Source organism: Tupaia chinensis, unplaced genomic scaffold (assembly GCF_000334495.1).
Source record: "Tupaia chinensis unplaced genomic scaffold, TupChi_1.0 Scaffold000415_1, whole genome shotgun sequence".
NCBI classification, from domain to species: Eukaryota; Metazoa; Chordata; class Mammalia; order Scandentia; family Tupaiidae; genus Tupaia; species Tupaia belangeri.
The window spans coordinates 2,828,687-2,849,336 of NW_006159920.1; the positions used below are offsets into that span (position 1 = coordinate 2,828,687).

Sequence of the window (20,650 nt, forward strand, 5' to 3'; positions counted from 1 at the left end):
AGAGGTTTTTGCTATAGGGAATGTGCGCTCGCCAGACAGACAGAGAGAGAGAGAAAGTGAGAAATCACCCCCCCGGGGGGATGGCCACACCACACTCCCTTCTCCTCCGTTCTCCTCTCGGGATCATGGGCACACACACACATGTGCCCAAAGTGAGTTTTAAGCCACCAGGTCCGGGACACGAATTGCAGTCGACTACATGGGAGTCCAGCAACATAGCCATTACGCTAACTGCTGGTCCCATGGCATTGCCATCTTCATGGGTGACTTTCCATCCCTTGAACCATGACATATTAGCACTTGGCTCCAGCACGTTGTCACCATTCCAACCAGAAATGGGTACAAACGCTACTGTGTTGGGATTAGAGCTAATTTTCTTAACATACGTGCTGACTTCCATAATACCCTCGTATCTCTTCTGACTGTAGGGTGGCTCAATAGAATCCATTTTGTTAACACCAACAATTAGTTGTTTCACACCCAGTGTCTAAGCCAGAGGGCATGCTCACAGGTCTGCCCATTCTTGGAGATACCAGCTTCAAATTCACCGACACCAGCAGCAACCATCAGCACAGCACAGTCGGCCTGAGATGTGTCTGTAATCGTGTTTTTGATAAAGTCTCTGTGTCCTGGGACATCGATGATAGTCACATAATACTTGCTGGTCTCAGATTTCCACAGGGAGATACCACGCTCACGTTCAGCTTTCAGTTTATCCGAAACCCAGGCATTTTCAAAGGAGCCCTTCCCCATCTCAGCAGCCTCCTTCTCAAATTTTTCAATGGTTCTTTTGTCAATCCCACCACACTGATGGCCAGTAGTGGTGGACTTGCCGGAATCTACCTGTCAAATGACAGCGATGTTAATGTGAGTCTTCTCCTTTCCCATTTTGGCTTTGATTTAGCGGTGGTTTTCACACGTGTGTTCTGGCGGCAAATAGTGCGCATTTCCTCTTTTAGATCTTGCAAGAATTTCCTCACCACCTGAAACTCATCGGCCCCTTTCTTCTGCCTCTTCTGCAGTTCATTGTCTCTCTTCTCTTCCATCTCTGTTAGCTTTGTTGCTATGAATATTCTAAATTCTTTATCAGACATTTCTATGAGTTTCATTGTACTGTCTGAGGATGAGGAGGAGTTATTTTTTCCCTTGGAGGAAAGGTATTTTCTTGCTTTCCCATATTTCTTGTGACTCTGCAGGGATTTCTAGTCATCTGATGGCTGGTGTGTTTCTTCCTAATTCTCGAGCATTCAATTTGAGCATTCAGAGGTGTGCAGAAGGAGGTGATCTGCCATCTCCATTCTGTTTCATTTTCACTCTTTGTGCATCAGATCTGGTGGGAATAGACAAATATTCTGACACTAATCGTATTCAGATGTTCGGATCCTGTTCACTTGGACCTGTCTAGACACTTAGTGCGTAGAGACTCTCAGCCAGTGAATAAAGATATCCATCAAGTTCAGTATCCATCTTGGGATGGGGCTGGTCTGGGTTTCCTATCTTGTATTTTTATTGTGTATAACAGTACTTTTCCAGCTTTTCTTCCCTAATAATAGTGAGAAGTATTGTTTCATCCGAGAATGTGTAAAAGTAAAAACAAGCTAGCCTGCCATACATATAGTCCCTCCTTTTTAATATTTTAATGTAAGAATAAATTTCACCAAAAAATTTTAGAGAGAATCAATATTCCATGAAGATATACTATATAATATCTCCTAACATAGAATTGCTTATGTAGGGGTAAAATTTCCATGAAAAATCCCTTCATTGGTCATATATCACAATTGAATGTCCAGTTTTAGAACCTCTGTATTCATAGTTTTTGTTTTTAAGAGTTATTTATTTGATTTTATTTACTATTATTGTTTTTTAGTTTGGCCAGAGAGAGAGAGAGAGAGAAAGGGAAAGTGAGAAAACAAGCCACCAGGTCCAGGACTCAAACCACAGTCCAGCATCTTAATTACCACACTACTTGCCAGGCTCTATGTTCAAAGTTTCAAAAAAGAAAAGATTTCAGGCCAGCTAGTAGCGTGATGGTTAAGGTGGCTAGATCCCACATGGCCCCCTGTGCAGCTTAAAAAACATGCTGGGCTTGGGCGCATGTGTTCTCAAAATCCTGAGAGAATGGAGAAGGGATTGCAGTGTGCCCATCCCTTGGGCAGAGGGGATTTCTCACTTTCCCTTCTCTGTCTCTCTCTGGCAAGCACATGTGCTCTGTACCAGACTAAATATATATACATATATATTTAATTATAACTTCACATTTCTTACCAGTGATTATACATAAAGTGTCATCTTGCTTGATTTCTTGTGTTTCTCCTTTGATATTCTTTTCGACTTTGTAAAAATTCAGCATGAATACACTTGGTCACACTATCCTTTCAGTGCAAAGAAAATAAAATGCCCTTTTACAGTGTAGTACATAATTTAGAAATGCCAACCTCAAATAAAACTGTAGAACTTACCATCTAAATACCATAATTTTGCTATTGATTTCAGTCTAAGATTGGCCGGAGCACAATAAGGTAAGTGTGGTTATGCGAAAGAGATGGAAAATTGCTCTGTGGGGGTGGTCAGGTGCTGCGGCCTCCGGAGGCTCGGCCAGTTTTCTGTGTTCTGGGAAACAAGAGGAGGAATTGCTCTTCTCCCAGTCCTTTTGAAAAAGCCAGTCGTCGTCTTTCTTGAGTGCCACGGTGGCAGAATCTGCCATCTCCCATCCTACACTCCCACCCTTCCCTTCATTTTAGCCAAAAATATTGTTTCCCTGAGCTTACCTTATACTCTTAAGAGAAGATGTTCAAGTAAATTCCTGCTTCAGATTAGAATTGGTTAAATTTCAGAATTATCTTTTTGCTGGTGCTAAATTTAATTTTTTTTCTTAATTTCTTGTTGAGGATCATTTTTTAATTTTGAAATTTTAATTTATATTCTGGAGTTCAGGAAATATGGAAAAGTACAAAGAATAGAATTTAAAATCATTTTCAATTCTCCCAGTGGATCGACTCTTCATTAATATTAGGTAAGCATCATTCCAGAGAGCATTTTCTTCACCTGTGTATTAATACAAGGAAGAAAAAGTTGATAGATGGAGGAATCAAGATAGAGAACTTACACTATCATGAAAAATACATATTTTTCATTACAGCATTATTTATCAAAGATAAATAAATCTCAAAACCTTTTCATCATGAGAAATATGTCATTTATTCAAAGGTCCTTCTGATAAAAAGATTCTGAATGTTTTAGCTTAGAATTTTGCTTAGTTAGGGGCCAGCAGGTGGCATGATAGTTAAGTACTGGACTCCCACATGGCTGACCACAGTTGAGTCCTGGACCTGGCAGCTTGCTTGCTTACTTTCTCTCTCTCTCTCCCTCCCTCTCTATCTCTGTCTCTATCTCTATCTCTGATGAGCACATCTGCCCCAGAGCAAATTGAATAATAATAATTAATTAATTTAATTAATTCTTTGAAAAAAGAGAGTTTTGTTTCACTATGTTTCATTTTCTTATAGTATTTTTCATATTATGGATATTTAGGCAATGCCATTTAATTCTATTAAGGAAATTAGCTTTGTCAGGCTTTCTTCCATCTCTTCTTCCCTAGCCCCCATTTTAAATTATTATTAACTTATTATTGTGTCTTGTAAACATTTACATTATATTCTATGACCATAGTTACCATAATTGTTTATAGTCTTAATTGTTAAATTTGAATGGACTCGGTGTCTGCAGTGGGCCCTTTTACCTACGTCTTCATCTCGGAGTTCTTTATTTTTGATTTATCTCTTGTTTGACTGAATTTCCGACAGCGTGGGTTCCTCACAAAGGTCGCAGGAGCATTATTTGCCCAGTTCTTTCATAGGTGGTGGTGTCTGCCTTTTACCTTCTATTAGAATAACGTCCTGGGCAGGTGTGATGTTCTCGACCACTCCTTGCCTCAGATCTTTGTTGTCCTGCTTCACGTTCTTCTGACATGGAGAAGTGTGAAGTCAGGCTGATTTTCTCACCACTTTGTAGGTAACTTTTTTGGTCTGGATCTTCAGTATTTTTGTAACCAAGAAACTTTTCAGTTTGGTTCATTTGTTATCAGTTGTTGTTGATGTTTGGATCACAATATAATCTTTCCATGCAGATTTCATTTCTTTCAGTCCAGGGAAATTTCTTAGATTTTACTCCTGAATACCTTTTCTGCCCCAGCTAGTGAGTTCTCTGCTTTACAGATGATAATTATCCTTATGTTGGATTGCCTTTGTCTTCTATAACTATTATCTTCCTTTCAGTTGCTTTTATCTTTGATTTTCCCCAGGTGCCATACATGTTTTAGTTTCTTTCTTTCTTTTTGTATTAGAGTTGTGTGATTGTCACTCACCTTCTTCTTGCTGAAGAGTCAGCAGCTCTGCCCAGCAATTTTATGTATTGCTAAATTCTCCCTGACTACATTAAGATCCCATTGTTTTCCCCTTGAGCTACAATTCAAGGGTCAGAGTTTTCCTGTTTCCCGTATATCTTTCTACACCCTAAGGACATGAGGAGGGTAGAGCTTAGGAGAGTGCATAGCTATCAGAATAGTATAACCCTGGGCCATTGGGTGGTGTGGTGGTTAAGATTGCTGGATCCTACATAGCTGACTGCAGCTCAAGTTCTGGACCCAGCAGCTTGAAAATACACTCCAGGCGGATGAACGTGTTGTGCCCAAAATCCCAAGGAGAAGGGACTGTGGTGTGGCCATCCCCCGAGAGGGTGCTTTCTCACTTTGCCTCTTGTTCTTTCTCTCTCTTTCTCACTCTTGCTCTTTGTCTCTCTCCAGAGAGCACATGTGCCCTGTAGCAAACTAAAAAAATAAATAAAATAAGCTTCTCTGTGATGGAACAGAGGTAACCCAATGTTTTGTGATGCTGGAGGCCACATGAAAGTTTGAGATTTGGTTCTCGGTCAACTTGTACATGCCAAGTACATACACACATGCCTACATCCATGTTTCTGGGTGTCTGAGAGGCTAGGGGAGCACCTGTTAAGGGTACTTCTCTCTCTCTCTCTCTCCTGAAAGAATGAAACTTAAAAAAAATTGAGAATGCTTCAGTAAGTTCAGTTTATATACTGAGCCAGCCAGGTGGCTTGTAGTTAAGATGGCTGAATCCCGCATGACCTGGTGCACAGTCTGAGTCCCGGACTGGCAGCTTAGAAAACACCCCAGGCACATTTGCATGCATGCCCAAAATCCCAACAGGAGAATGGAGAAGGGATTGTGGTGTGGCTGTCCCCTGGGGTAGGTGATTTCATTTTCTTCCTATTTCTCTCTGTCTCTCTCTCATGAGCACATGTGCCCTATAGCAAAAACTAAACAAAATAAATTAATGTATTAATATAGAAAGGGCTTCTAAATATATTTCAAGGAAAGAAAAACCTGATATAGAACAATGTGTGTAAAATGTTGCCTTTATGTAAAAAATTGGAAAAAAGAATATATAAATAGTTCACCTACATGTTTTCGTTATATGCCTAAAATATCTCTCTGTAATGATAGACAAGGAATTAGTAATTGGTTTCCTGTGGGAAAGGGGCCTGGGTGGAGACTTTTCTCTGTATAACTTTTTATACTTTTTGAATGTTAAACAATGTGAATGAGTTATATATTTTAAAAAAAAAAGAAAGTGGGCTTATCCTTTTGTTCTAAGATTTCTTGCTTGCTCTGTCCCTGGATTCCTTAACCCTGCAGGAAATCTTCACAGAGTACTTAGTATGGGTGGGGCCCAGCTTAGCGTCCCATGGGGCTCCCCCCAGTCACTGCCCCTGCTTCACCGTCACCTTCAGCCTCTTTCTATCACACTGCGGTCAGAAATGTGTGTTTCTCTCCAAATCTGGGCTTATTAGCTAATATTCCCAAGATTTTGTTGCTAATACCATTTTTCAGGGAAAGGGGACAGGGTAGAAATTGTACCATATTTGTTCCTTTTCCTGGTTAGCACAATTTAAAATATATGGCATTAAGTTTTACTTACCTCTTTTTAGGTGCTGCTGGTGGATTTTTGTGGTTATTTGATGTTACTACTTTTGAGTCAGTGTTTTTAGTGTTTGGTTGAAGATGTTTTGTAATCCGATTTCACTTGTTAACAGGTTAATTTCTGGCACCAATTTTGTGTCCCTTGCCTTGCTTTGTTCTCGTCTCCATTGTATTCTTCAGGGGTTCTGGCTTCCAGGGTCCCATCCGAATACTTCTGTGATACTCCTAACCTCGCTTGGCCTTGCCTGCTCGTAACTTTCAACCACATAGCCAGTCTTCCAACCCCACTAACCCCACCTGTGTGAGGGCTGCACTGGGCAAGGGTATTTCTGGTGTGCCCCAGCTCTGGCAGTCCTCAGAGCACCCTGCCCTGGGGATGCAAGCAGCCAGTTGCCAGATCCCCTTAAGACAGCTTACACACACACACACACACACACACACACACACACACACACAGCTATGTTTCTTTTATCTGTCAGAGTTTTGCTTTAAAAGTTCATTGCCCTTTTGGGACCAGCAGATGGCGTAATGGTTACATCACTGGACTTTCACATAGTCAACTGTGGTTCAAGTCCCAGACCCAGTGGCTTAAAACTCACGCTAGGCATGTGCGTGTGTGTCCCCAAGATCCTGAGAGGAGGAAGGAGAAGAAGGGATTGCAGTATGACCAATCCCCAGGTGGGGAGGTGGTTTCTCACTTTCTGTATCTCTGTCTCTCTGACAAGTACACATGCCCTATAGCAAAAACACTTTTTAAATTAAAAAGTTCATTGCCCTTTCAGCATAAATTATCATAGTTATTTCTCAAGCTGTAATTTTTCTTCGTTAAAGATTTGCATTGTTGACAGAGATTATCTTTCTGAAACCACGATGTAATCATGCTATTCTGCCATCTACAAATGTCTAGTAGCCTGTGTTGCCTTCAGAAATGTCTTTAAAATAAGAGCTATCCTATCTTGATACTGTAATGATGTACAGTGAATGAATGTAAAATAAATACATTTAAAATAAAAATAAATAAATGTTATCCTAAAGCAAATCCATTAGTCAGAGGATAAACTCATAGCAGCTATTGTCTGCCTCACTGTTGTAGCCCGAACTTGGAGACCAGAGCTGAGCACAGGGTAGGAGTTCCAGAAATATCTGTTGAAAAAAATAATGGGTAATAGATACTTAATAAATCTTGATGAGTGAATTTTGATCAAGCGAGAGTTTATCGATGAGATTGAAGAATCTCTTTTTTGTCATCTGAAAACAACCAATTTAAATAATCACCAGCAACAAAAAAATCTGTTGGTTTTTTGTAAAAAACAATTATTTTATTTAACTTTATTATTTTTTTTTCCAGTTTGATCAGAGAGAGAGAGAGGGAAAGTAAGAAAGCAAGCCACCAGGTCTAGGACTTGAACTGCAGTCAGCCATGTGGGAGTCCAGCACCTTTAACAACCACCACCCACCAGCTGGCCCCGAGATTTTTTTTTTTTTTTTTTAGAGATATTTGCTATAGGGCATGTGTGCTCACCTGTCATTGGTAGAAATTGCTGGCACTTTGCTTGAATCGCTCATCTTCGGTTTCTACAGTTTTCCTCAGTTTCTGTAGTACCTTCTCCTGGGCCCTGCTTAACTTCTGCTTGTCAGAGAGGCCGGCAGCAGCGCCCCCCTTGTCCTCAGCCATTCTGCCGGCTCCCCGGAGGCAGCTGCTGGGCCCTGCGCCCTGTGGTTTCCTCTGCTGTTGGGGTTTTAAATGCCATGCCATTTTGTTCAAATAAAGGGTAATGACAAATGAATGCTAACACCATAAGATTGACTCCAAGAAGTGCAAGAAAGAAAGAGGATCCAGTCTGTCTTATTTGTCTATGCACCATATTCTACAAAATATTGTACACAAAATAAAATATTATCATGTACTTTAGATTTGGCTTAAAGTTTTCTGGCTACCAAGTTGAAAAAAGCAACTGCATTAAATGATTCTTGTTGAAAAGGCACAGACATTTCTTCTTTTTTTTTTTTTTCTGTTTTTTGGAGAGGTTTTTGCTATAGGGCGCGTGCGCTCGCCAGACAGACAGAGAGAGACAGAGAGACAGAAAGCGACAAATTCCCCCCCAGGGGGGATGGCCACGCCACAGTCCCTTCTCCTCCATTCTCCTCTTGGGATCTTGGGCACGCACACACACGCCCAGCGTGAGTTTAAGCCACTGGGTGCGGGACGCGAACCGCAGTTGACTACAGGAGAGTCCAGCAACATAGCCATTACGCTAACTGCTGGTCCCAAGGCACAGACATTTCTTTCTTTTTTTTCTTTTTTCTTTCTTTCTTTTTTTTTTTGGAAAGGGAGAGGAGGAAGGATAGAGCAGAAGGAGAAGACTAGGCATTTTTTTTTTTAGAGGTTTTTTGCTATAGGATGCGTGCACTCGCCAGACAGAGAGAGACAGAGAGACAGAAAGTGAGAAATCACCCCCCAGGGGGGATGGCCATGCAGCAATCCCTTCTCCTCTCGGGATCCTGGGCACGCACGCACACGTGCCCGGCGTGAGTTTTAAGCCACCAGGTTTGGGACGCAAACCGCAGTCGACTACGTGAGAGTTCAGTGACATAGCCATTACACTAACTGCTGGTCCCAAGACATTTCTTTTTTTTTTTTTTAAAATTTTCACTGTAGGGCGCGTGCGCTCGCCAGACAGACAGAGAGAGAAAGAGAGACAGAAAGCGAGAAATCACACCCCAGGGGGGATGGTCACGCCGCAATCCCTTCTCCTCCATTCTCCTCTCGGGATCTTGGGCACGCACGCACACGCGCCCAGCATGAGTTTTAAGCCACCGGGTCCGAGACACGAACCGCGGTCGACTACGTGGGAGTCCAGCGACATAGCCATTACGCCAACTGCTGGTTCCCCCAAGATATTTCTTTATGTTAAGTTCTAAAGCAAATTTCTCACTTGTGTTTATTGGGCAGACATTAGACTATATTATTCCTGCCGCAAATAAGGAATCTATCTGATCGTACAGAGAAGCCCAAATCAGTCATTCCAGTGCTATTAAGAGCGAAGATAACACAGTCTGTTTATGTGACCTTCTGTTGTTTATCTGGCTTTAATCTATTGATACATTAAATTTGGAACTCCTAGCCTCCAGATGGTCTTTCTTATATGGGGGTCTTCACAAAGTTTGCCAAGTGGTTAAGGGAGCTGGATCCCACATGGCCAGTCACATGATTTGAATCCCAGACTGGTGGCTTGATAAACATGCTGAGCACATGTGCCTATGTGCTCCGAATCTTGACAAGTTGGAGAAATGAAGGAGGTGGCATTGTGGTGTGACCATGCCCCATTGCGCGATGCTTCCTTCCTCCCCTCCCGCTCTCTCTTTTGGTGACTCTGGTGAGCACACACAGTCTCTGGGGGAAAAAAAGGGAATAAAAAGTTTGTGAGAATGTGTTTTATGAGAAAACTGTGCATGGATTTCAAATATTTTTGCACCAAAATGAACTCATACTTTAATTTCATTTTTCCATAAACTTTTTTTTTTTTTGGAGAGGTTTTTCCTACAGGGTGCGTGCTCTTGCCAGAAAGACAGAGAGAGACTGAGAGATAGAAAGTGAGAAACCCCCCCCCAGGGGGATGGCCACGCTGCATTCCCTTCTCCATTCTCCTCTTGGGATCTTCGGCACACACGCACCCGGCGTGAGTTTAAGCCACCGGGTCCGGGACTCGAACCACGGTGGACTATGTGGGAGTCCGGCGACATAGCCATTATGCTAACTGCTGGTCCCTCATTTTCCCATAAACTTTTTAAAGTCCCCTGTATAAGGGCCTTGTCCTATAACCTTTTGACTGGCCCAGTAGAGCAGGCATTTCAAGATTGTGCTGTCAGACCAAAGCCTACTATTTGCTGGGTGGCCGGTTGAAGCAGGCACATACACTACAGAAACGAAGGTGTGAACGACATCATTTGGGGCAAATTAAGTGCTTAAGGAGAACCGATAGTCAAAGCCAGAAACATCTCATCATCTGCACCAAATTAGAAAACACCGTGCAGCTTTGTACTCACTAATTGTTAAGATTAAATTGATGGCGTGGGTGTCCCAGAGCAGGGACATGTTGCTGACGGGAGTATTATTGATAAACTTTTTGGAAAGCAGTTTGGCAATATAGCCCAAAGAACCAACCTTAGGACACTTATGCCATTTAACCCAGTATTTCTGTTTCTGGGAAAACATCCAAGGAAATACTCTTTTATTTTTTTTTAAAGGTCTAAGTCTCAAAAACATTTCAACATTATTTGTAACATTTTGTTACTTCATTTATAATATCCAGAAATTGGAGATAATATAAATGTCCCTCAGAAGGAGAATAAATAAACATAGTGGATTCACTCAGAGGAATATCATGTCTCGAGCTAAAATGTTTCGATGAAAATAACAGAAAATTCCTAAAATGTTAAATGAAAAAAGCAAAATACAGAGAGTTTAAACAATCAAATTTGAACTATGTTTAAAAATAATGCCTGGGAGAAAAGACTCATGGGAAATATAGCGAAAATGTAAAATCATTGTTTTTGGTTACTAAAGCAAACTTGTAAGAAAAATAATCTGGTCATTTTGTTTAGAATTTTTGAAAGGAAGACACAAGTAAATATTCACATTCCCTGGGAAAAGGAGCTCCATACTAGAGAAGGGATAATTAATTAACCTGTATTCAGCTGAGTTACAGTATTTTTCTCCCACTCCTTGCAGATCCCTCTGCTTGGTCATACTTACTAAGAATTCTGAGTTTGACACCAGAAACAAGTACCCATCCCTAGATGAGGGTCTCCAAGATACCTGTCATTCACTTATTTGAAAGGCTGTGCCTCTGTTATTAATGAATAAATTGACATTTTGGTTTATGTTTAGTCTCTCATGGTTTTGATTGGTATCAGTCAGGGTCCCAGTGCCTGATTCTTGCTGGTGGATGGGATCAAATCAGATTTTCAAACTTGAGCTTCAAGACATCTGGTCACGGGCTCCTCAATCACCCCTGAGACACAGCACCGCCCCCCCCTCACCCCAGGACACTGCTGTAAACGGGAGCGGGCTAAGCATGGCTTTGGTGGTGGAGGGAGAAAGAGCAAAAGGACAAATCGTATTTTTATGTGGTGGACCGATGTTTGAGTTTAGAAAAATAAAGAAAGGAAGAAGAAGGAAAGAAGAGAGAAAGAAAAAGAGAGGGAGGAAGAGAGGGAGGGAGAGAGAGATGGAGAGAAAGAGAAAAGCAGCAGCTAAAACTAAGGTGGCCTTTCCTTAAGCAGCACTTAAGCATTTGAGATACCTTTTCATCGTCGGTCTTTTTTTTTTCTTTAAGTTTTTCTTAATTGAAGTGATGTGGCTAAGTATAATCATGACATGTTTGACTCACTGATTAGCTTCTTTAGCTGTGTTACCTAATTATATAACCAGGCTTCGTGCTTCACTCATTTTTTTAAAATAACAACTTTATTCAGGTATAATTCACATGCCATACAATTCACCTACTTAAAGTATATATTGAGTTATGCAGCCATTACCACAGTTTTATCACCCCAAAAGACATTGTGAACCCATTGGCAGTCACTCCCAATTTATCCCCAAACCTCCCAGCCTTAGGTGAGCACTAATCTACCTCCAGTCTCTGTACATTGGCCTAATCTGGAAATTTCATATATATAAAATCATACGATATGTGTGGTCTTCTGTCACTGTTTTCTTTCATTCACTGTGTTTTCAAGGCACGTCATTATTTTAGCATATGCTTGTTCTTTCGTTCTTTGTGTTTATTACTCATCACTTTTTATTTTAATCTTTTTTTTTTTTTTTTTTTTTTTTTAGATTTTGTCCATAGATGCCTGCTCTTGCTAGAGAGAGACAGAGAGAGGGAAAGTAAGAGACCACTCCCCAAGGGGGATGGCTATGGCACAATCGCTTCTCCTCCATTCGTCTCTCAGGGTTGTGGGCACACACATATGCACCAGGCATGATGGTGAAGCTGCTGGGTCTGGGACTCGAACCGCACAGTCAGCCATGTGAAATAATGCACCTTAACCACTGCACTACCTGTTGACCTCTCTTTGCCAATTTTTTAAGTGTGTTTTTAGTTCTTTTTCTGTTGTTGAATTGTAAGAGTTCCTATATATTTTGGATGTAAGTCCCTTATCACATATGATTGCAGGTGTTTCATTGCCAGAGGGTACATGTGTGTGAGAGAAAGAGAGAGAGAGAGAGAGAGAAAGCATCCCCCAGTGGGACATGGTCACGACATAATCCTTTTTCTTCCATTTCTCCATTCCATCAGAATTTTAGACATACACACATACGTGCCAGGCATGTTTCTTCAGTCCTCTGGGGCTGGGATTTGAGCCATGGTTGACCATGTGGGGTTCAACTTTTCATGCATGTCATTTATTTGTTATGGTACAGAACCAGTCTTATTTTCATTTTCTTGATGGTGTCTTTATTTTTCTTTTAATTTTATTTACTTACTCACTTATTTATTTATTTTCATTTTGACCAGAGAGAGAGAGAGAGAGAGAGAAAGTGAGAAAGCAAGCCACCAGGTCCAGAACTCAAACCATGGCCGGCCATGTGGGAGTGTCTAGTGCCTTGGCCACCACGCCACCTGCTGGTTCCTTGATGGTGTCTTTTGAAGCACAAAAGTTGTTAATTTTGATAAGTCTAGTTTATTTTTCTTGTGTTTTTGGTGTCATATTTAACAGGCTATTGCCTAATCCAAGCTCATAAGACTTCGAACTGTGTTTTCTTCTGAACGTTTTCATACTTTATCCATTCTGAGTTTCTGTTTGGGTGTGGTGTGAGGAAGTGGCCCAATTCCACTCTTCTGCATGTGGTTATCCAGTGATCCTAGCATCATCTGTTCAACCATGGTTCAAGTCCTGGGCCTAGTAGCTCCTGGTGAGCACATGCACCCTATGGCAAAAAACTAATTTTTTAAAAAATTGTTTTTTTCCACTTAGTTGTCTTGGCACCCTTGTTCACAATCATAATGTGAGGGTTATTCCTGGACTCTTTATTCCATTGATCTACTATATATGCTTATGCATTTGTATTTTTTCCTTTCACTCATTCATTCTACAGTGAATGAAATGTACTGGGCATCTCTGTACACCAAGCAACAATGCTCAATTTGTCCACGTTGCTTGCTTTTGGGGACCAAATCGTCCCTCTTCCGAATCTAACTTTTCTTTAAAAACACGTTCTAACAGGATATAGCATCTCTTTTTCTTAATGAGATATAGCAGTTTCCTCTCTTAGTCAAACCTGTTGAGGCAAAAATGGATCTAGATGATTCGTACATGGTATTTTGGCAAGTTGCTGTTTGTCCGACTAAATAAACATTGAGCAGTGTGAGTGCATTTTAGAGGGCCTGGGATATTCCAGTGACTGTGTTTAAGATGGCATTAATTTTAAAGTGGAAGAAGGATTTAAAACTGTGCTGCGAGATTCCTGGCAGGTATGGAGTGGTCCATGTACAACTTGTGAGATCCAGGAAGTTGGTGAGTCCAGGTGCTGGCAGCAGTAAGGACAGAGAAACGCAGGGGCACTGCTGGGTGAATACCCATAATTCTGCTTCCAAGTTTTATTTTAGTAGCAGCTTCTTGCCATTATAAAATTACGAAGAGAAAATGATGTTTACAGGTAATGGCTACCGGCTAATTTAAGGTGAGCTAAAGGAGGCAAGAATTCTGTATCATGGTGGTAGCTCACCCCGGACAGGGTTATTATCATAGGAACTGAAGAGCTAGACCAGAGGTGTAAACTTAGTAGAATTTGGTGATTCTAAAATTAAAGAAGGTTCCAGTGTTATAATTTGAGGACACTGAGAGAATAAGTACTAGTTTTAAAGATAATAATCTTGCATTTTGCTATGCTATTGACAAAATATTCGTGTAGATAGTAAAAAGTACCAAACTTAACCATTAGTTAGTAATCAAATCCGATATCTAGGAGCTTCAATGCTCATTAAACACAGATAGGATTGCTTTCCCATCCGCTGCCTATTCATTTTGAAATCTTTATTGTAAAACGAACTTTCAGTGTCTAATTGTAAAGGTTAGGTAAGGATTTTGTTTTCTCTATCTATGTGATAAGTGTGAAAAATACTGTGCTGGGTCAGTGGTTTTGGAAGAGCTGAGAAAGGTATCTAAATCCCGTGGGTGAATAGTGCCATTAACAATATTATTGTTTTGAGGGAGGAAAAAAGGTTTTATTACTAATTACATTGAAAAACTTAGAGTGTATTGCAATATAGGTAAGTTTTAATTGCTCAAGATAGTTTTAGCTCTATAAACAGTTAAATTTGAATGTTTTAGGAAATGTACTATATGTTGAAACAGACAGTGTATTATTATATTTATATATATATGTATGTATGTATTCACATTATTTATTTATTTATTTATCCATCCTAAAATTTCTTTCAGGTATTGTTCCATCTTCTGTTGTCCTTACTTCTTTCCAGGTGATGTCAAGAGTATTTCTAATATGGGCAGTGACACATAGTGTCAAAGAGGTAAGTGTTTATAGAGACTAATAACATAATCCAATAAATATAATAAAATAAATATAATATACATAATAAACTAAACATATTGGGTCTTTGGGAAAGTCATGACGTATTTTTCTAGGAAACAACTGGTAGACAACCTACTACTAAAATAACATAACATTGGCATTAATAAACACTAGTCAGCTTTCCTTTCTCACATGTTTGTCATGGCTGAAGACAGAACTCCGGGTCACGTAAGGATAGCCAACATGAAGCTCACATGTGCTGTAGGAACGGTGTGACTGGTGGGAAGCATTCCCAGAGACCAATGAAATGGTAGTCACTCACTCTGAGTTCCCATGGAGGTTGGGCAGTATGGATGTAGCCTGCAGCTTAGTTACATTTTTCTGATATCTTGTTTTTAAACGAGCACACTAAACTCTGGTAGTCCCTGCAGTGGGAATGAGGGACACTGACTGATTCTCAAAGCAGTTACATCCTTATAGACCAGGAAAACGAGCTTTTTCCACACCGACCCACCAAAGCTAATGGAATGCCAAATGTGCTGAGTCTAAGTGGTTCTGAGAGACAAGTGCTCTTTTGGGATCCTAGGGTGGTTGATGCCCAAGCAGGCCCAGGGATTGCAAGAAATGGGCGGAGGGAGCTATCATTACCACTTGAGAGTCTGCAGCTGAGCTTCCGTCTTTTGAAGGGAGTAGGTGGGGGCGGGGTTTTGCTTTTTCAGTCAGGTATTTCTTGTTAATGTCACCTTGAGGTACACAAGAAGGATTTATTTTTCAGTTTTCTAGTACCAATGACCTATCACCGGCACTAATGTATTCTTCAGGGCTCATGGAATGTGCATATTCATTAGCATTATTCTGGTGTTCTTTGTCCTTCCTTCTGAAATCCCTGTCAAAACATTTTGTTTTGGGGGATTTATTTTGACAGCTTCATTTGTATTTCAACTAATGAGGGTTTTTAAACCTTTCTATTGGCATATGATATACATACAGAAAAGTGCTCATGGATAATGAGTGGTTAGGCAGAGTTTAATCAACTTTGGTTAATAAGCTATTATATTTGTTGCATTCACATGGAATCTGCAGATCCATGGACTTTTTTCCTTTTTTAAGTTCTTCCCACTCCTGGAAGATGTCTAAACTTCTCATGCAAGAAGAATGTAAAATAATTGCATACTTTTTTTAGTGATCACATTTCTTTAAAAAAAAGAAGTTAAAGAAAAAGAGCAAATAAATCCTAATATAGCATATTGCCCTTCATTCTCATTCTTAATTATTTATGGAGCTAGGAGAGTTACTTTATTTATAATACCATATCTTCTCTTTGTTCATTTAAAAGTTCCTTTTTTTCAACTATTAAATTTATTTAAAACAAATTGACAGTTTCAAGCACCTGTCTTCAGTCATTTTAAAGTTCTTTATACAAATCATCATTTTTCACCCATATTTCTTCCTCCCATACTTTTGTATATACACTATTTTCTTTTCATTTTAACCAACAATCATAATTTTATCTTCCAGTAGTCTCGAGTGACCTAAAATACCTTCCTAGTAATAACTCATTTACATTCTTAAATAGGTAATTATGTGCTTTCAGAAATTAAATGCAAGGTACATGAAGTCAGAGTGTCATCCACTTTGGAGAGTGTCCAGTCCCTTTGCCAATGTAGTCAGATGTTGACTGGCCAGCGCTGCTGCCAGCTGAGAGTTTTCGTGCCTCTGTTCTCTTCCTGCCTTCTGCTTCAGTGACCGCTCCTCTGCTTATTAGTCCATCTGCCAAAGTGGGCAGACAGGCACATCAAAAATGCCTACAGTTCAAATCAAGGAATTCTATTAGTCAGATTGCTGTTAGCAACATTTGCCAGGATTTCTTGGACAGATCATTAAGACTGGTTGCCTTAAAAGGCTATTAAATGCCTCTGTGGGTTACAGGTATGTGGCCCTGGCCATCGTCCCCAGTAACACTGCGGCCAGCCAGATATGTAACACAGGGTTTCACACGCAGGGCCACATTTAAGCTTTCGGTAATGGAAGTTATATGCTCATTACATTTGCATATTCAAAATGGTTTCTCTGCCACCCAAGTAACCCAGTTTCTTTTCTAAAGAATGCAGCGCAATGAATTGTATTGTCTTTCCATAACTTCTTGGGTCCTTTTGTTCTATTTACTGTTAATTAGTTAACTTTCTCTTTTCTCATATAAATAAAATTCATTTCTTTTGCTGCTGTTTCAGAATCACAGTTATTTCCTCCTCATTCTTCTTTGAACCGAGCTCATTCCTTGGTGGAGATTCCTGTCAGTAGACTCCCTCTGCGCCCTGCCCTAAGTCTTTGCTAGCTAACTGAGCAGAACCTGTCGTGCAGCATTTCAGAGATCATCTGCCTGCTGTCCCCTTAGCCTCTTCTCTTGACCACATGCTATTTTCCTGCTTCATATTCCCTGTAATTCGGTTTGTTACGTACAACATTGCACGTGTCTTCCTTTTCCTGAGGCATGTAAAAAATACAGTCAGCCCTCTGTGTCCACCAGTTCCGTACCCACGGACCCAACCATGGATCATAAATAGTTGAAAAAGAAATTGGTTATGTCTATACTGAACTTTTTTTGTCTTTATTCCCTAAACAACACAGAATAGCAGTTATTTACGTAGCATTTCTGTTGTATTAGGCATTATAAGTAATGTCGAGGTGCTTTCTAGTATATGGGATGAGGTGCAGGTCGCTGTGCCATTTCAGGTGAGGGACTCTAGCATGCCTGCATCTTGGCCTCTGCAGGGGGTGCTGGAGCCAGTCCCCAACAGGTACCAAAAGACGACTCTGTGTTTATTTTTCTTATATTCAGGGCTACTTATTCAATGGTAGGGACTATATAACTAAAGCATATGGAAACTGACCTCAGAATAATTATATTAAGTAATGAAATGTATCTTACTTTCTCACAGAAATGTTCAATTTTTTTTTATTATTATCCTTCCATTTCTCACTTTCTTTTTACATTATATTGCCCTCTTGAGTGGACAAGAATTCCTTGTCTACATATATTACATTTGGACTTGAACTCTTTTTTGTTGTTGTTGTTCCTTAGGTTTTTGCCATGGGGCACTTGTTCTGGCTGGAGAGAGACAGAGAGATCAGTAGACTCCCTCTGCGCCCTGCCCTAAGTCTTTGCTAGCTAACTGAGCAGAACCTGTCGTGCAGCATTTCAGAGATCATCTGCCTGCTGTCCCCTTAGCCTCTTCTCTTGACCACATGCTATTTTCCTGCTTCATATTCCCTGTAATTCGGTTTGTTACGTACAACATTGCACGTGTCTTCCTTTTCCTGAGGCATGTAAAAAATACAGTCAGCCCTCTGTGTCCACCAGTTCCGTACCCACGGACCCAACCATGGATCATAAATAGTTGAAAAAGAAATTGGTTATGTCTATACTGAACTTTTTTTGTCTTTATTCCCTAAACAACACAGAATAGCAGTTATTTACGTAGCATTTCTGTTGTATTAGGCATTATAAGTAATGTCGAGGTGCTTTCTAGTATATGGGATGAGGTGCAGGTCGCTGTGCCATTTCAGGTGAGGGACTCTAGCATGCCTGCATCTTGGCCTCTGCAGGGGGTGCTGGAGCCAGTCCCCAACAGGTACCAAAAGACGACTCTGTGTTTATTTTTCTTATATTCAGGGCTACTTATTCAATGGTAGGGACTATATAACTAAAGCATATGGAAACTGACCTCAGAATAATTATATTAAGTAATGAAATGTATCTTACTTTCTCACAGAAATGTTCAATTTTTTTTTATTATTATCCTTCCATTTCTCACTTTCTTTTTACATTATATTGCCCTCTTGAGTGGACAAGAATTCCTTGTCTACATATATTACATTTGGACTTGAACTCTTTTTTGTTGTTGTTGTTCCTTAGGTTTTTGCCATGGGGCACTTGTTCTGGCTGGAGAGAGACAGAGAGAGGGAAAGTGAGAAATCACCTCCAGGGGGATGCCCATACCATGACCCCTTCTCCTCGATTCTCTCAGGATCTTGGCACACACACACGCATGTCTAGTGGGATTTTCAAGCCACCAGGTCTGAAACTCAAATCACAATTCTCTGTGTGGGATTCCAGTGCCTTAACCACCGCACCACCTGCTGGTCCCTGGACTTGAACTCTTGATCTACCTTCTCTGGCCTGCTCATGTTTTTTATGTTCATCCCCCCCCTTGTTTTTCTGAAATTGCACAGCCTGTACTGAGGTATAGCCTATCTTCTTTTGGGATTAGGCTCTACTTTTTTTTTTACATTTGAGGTATTTTTTTTTCCTTTTTTTTGTTTTTGTTTTTAGATTTTTGTCACAGGGCTCGTGCACTCGCCAGAAGCAGACAGAGACACAGTGAAAGGGAAAGTGACGAATCACCTGCCAGGGAGGGTGGCCATGCCACAATCCCTTCTCCATTCTTTTCCTGGGATTTTGGGCACACACATACATGAGCCTGGTGTGATTTTTAGGCAACCAGGTCTGGGATTCAAACTGTGATCTGCCATGTGGGAGTCCAGCGCCATAACTATTATGCCACCTGCTGGCCCCAGAGGTATGTTTCATTGTAAGAGGCTCCACAGAGCACACATGCTGGCCTGTCATTTTAATTCTCTGCCCCACGGAATGCTAGGCACTTGAATGTCATGGAACTAAAAGGTGATCAGACAGTTTACTTTGATGACAGTTAAGGATTCACCCATCAGCTACTGTGACACCTTAATCAGCTGCAGTATATTAAAGGAAAATTGTGATTTCTGTGCTCAAAAGCTTTTTTTTTTTTTAATTTGACATAGCAAATAACCTTCCCACCTTTTTCCTTTTAAAGAAATCATAGATGCGAACGAGGGAAAGTCCTGACAAAACAGCAAGCTTGGGTGGGAGGTAGCTGGCCTGTTTCCTCCCAGGTCCCCCACCTGCCTCCTGGATCTGAACGAGCCCCTTCCCCACCCCGTGGGGCTGGCCACCGCTGTTGCCACAGGCAGCTCCACAGGCATTTACTCCCTTCACTCTCCTTCAGGGTCTCTGTCTCTGTCTCCTCTGTACTGAGGGAAGACTAGAAGTTTTCAGAATAAACCACAGTTGGAAATAGTACCTTCTGTCCCTCACCATGGCCCCCTTCAGAAACAAACAAGTTCATAGGGCACATATTCTTCCTGGTCTCAAAATAGCTGAGCTTAGCCCAGGATTCCTGGAACACAAGTAGGCCACAGTGCTGTTCTGTTCTTGGCTCTGCCCTTTTTGAAGAAACATCCTAAACGTCTATCAAGTTCTTTGTGTGAGATAATAACTGTGTGGAGCAGAAGCCCCAGCTCACCTCCCTGGGGCATAGTTGAGGGAGAAGTTGCCGTTGCCCAGCCGTCACTGTGGCCTTAGCCCAAGTGCAAGGAAGAGCCTCAGCACTTTCCTAGGGGCACTAGCATAAAGTAATGCTATGCTAGGGAGGATGAGCCTTCACTCCCTTCCTAATCCCCTTTGCCACCAGTGGAGAAAGGGATGGTTCCTGCATTCTTCTGGAATGTTCTGCACGTTCTCCAAATCTCACTGTCAGCTGGTTCCCACCTCAGCATGCTGCCAGGCTGTGTGGCACTTAGTCTACCATTCTTGCCACTTTGCAGCAAGATGCTTACGGAAGTCTTGGAATCCATGTTTAAGATAGTTGGTAACCTCCAGTTTCTCAGCACTGTACTGGCTTTTGTTTGCTTGATCGTTTATAGTTTACAGAGGGCTTATTAAAGTATATTGTGATCATTCCTTTTTATGAGAGAGAGATTTTTGCTATAGGGCGTGAGCACTTACCAGAGAGGCAGAGAAATAGAAAGCGAGAAATCACTCCCCAGGGGGATGGCCACACTGCAATCCCTTCTCCTCTGTTCTCCTCTCAGGATCTTGGGCAACACACACACACATACCCAGTGTGAGTTTTAAGTCACCAGGTCTAGGACTGGAACCATGGTTGACTATGCGGGAGTCCAGCGATATAACCAGTACACCAGCTTCTAGTCCCCATTCTTTATTTCTAATTGCCAGAATGCATGTGTGCTTACTGGAGAGAGAGCGGGAGAAAGCATCCCCAGTGGGGCGC

At 41.1% G+C, this 20,650-nt stretch overlaps 1 protein-coding gene across 1 annotated transcript in view; it reads left to right on the plus strand.

Moving 5' to 3' along the window:
* Positions 1-20,650, plus strand: part of HACD2 (3-hydroxyacyl-CoA dehydratase 2) — a gene marked incomplete at its 5' end in the record, with an annotated part of 103,033 nt that overhangs the window by 50,762 nt on the left and 31,621 nt on the right. Inside the window, 1 exon segment of the mRNA XM_014590178.2 lies at positions 14,450-14,538. Coding sequence (XP_014445664.1) covers positions 14,450-14,538 — 89 coding nt within the window.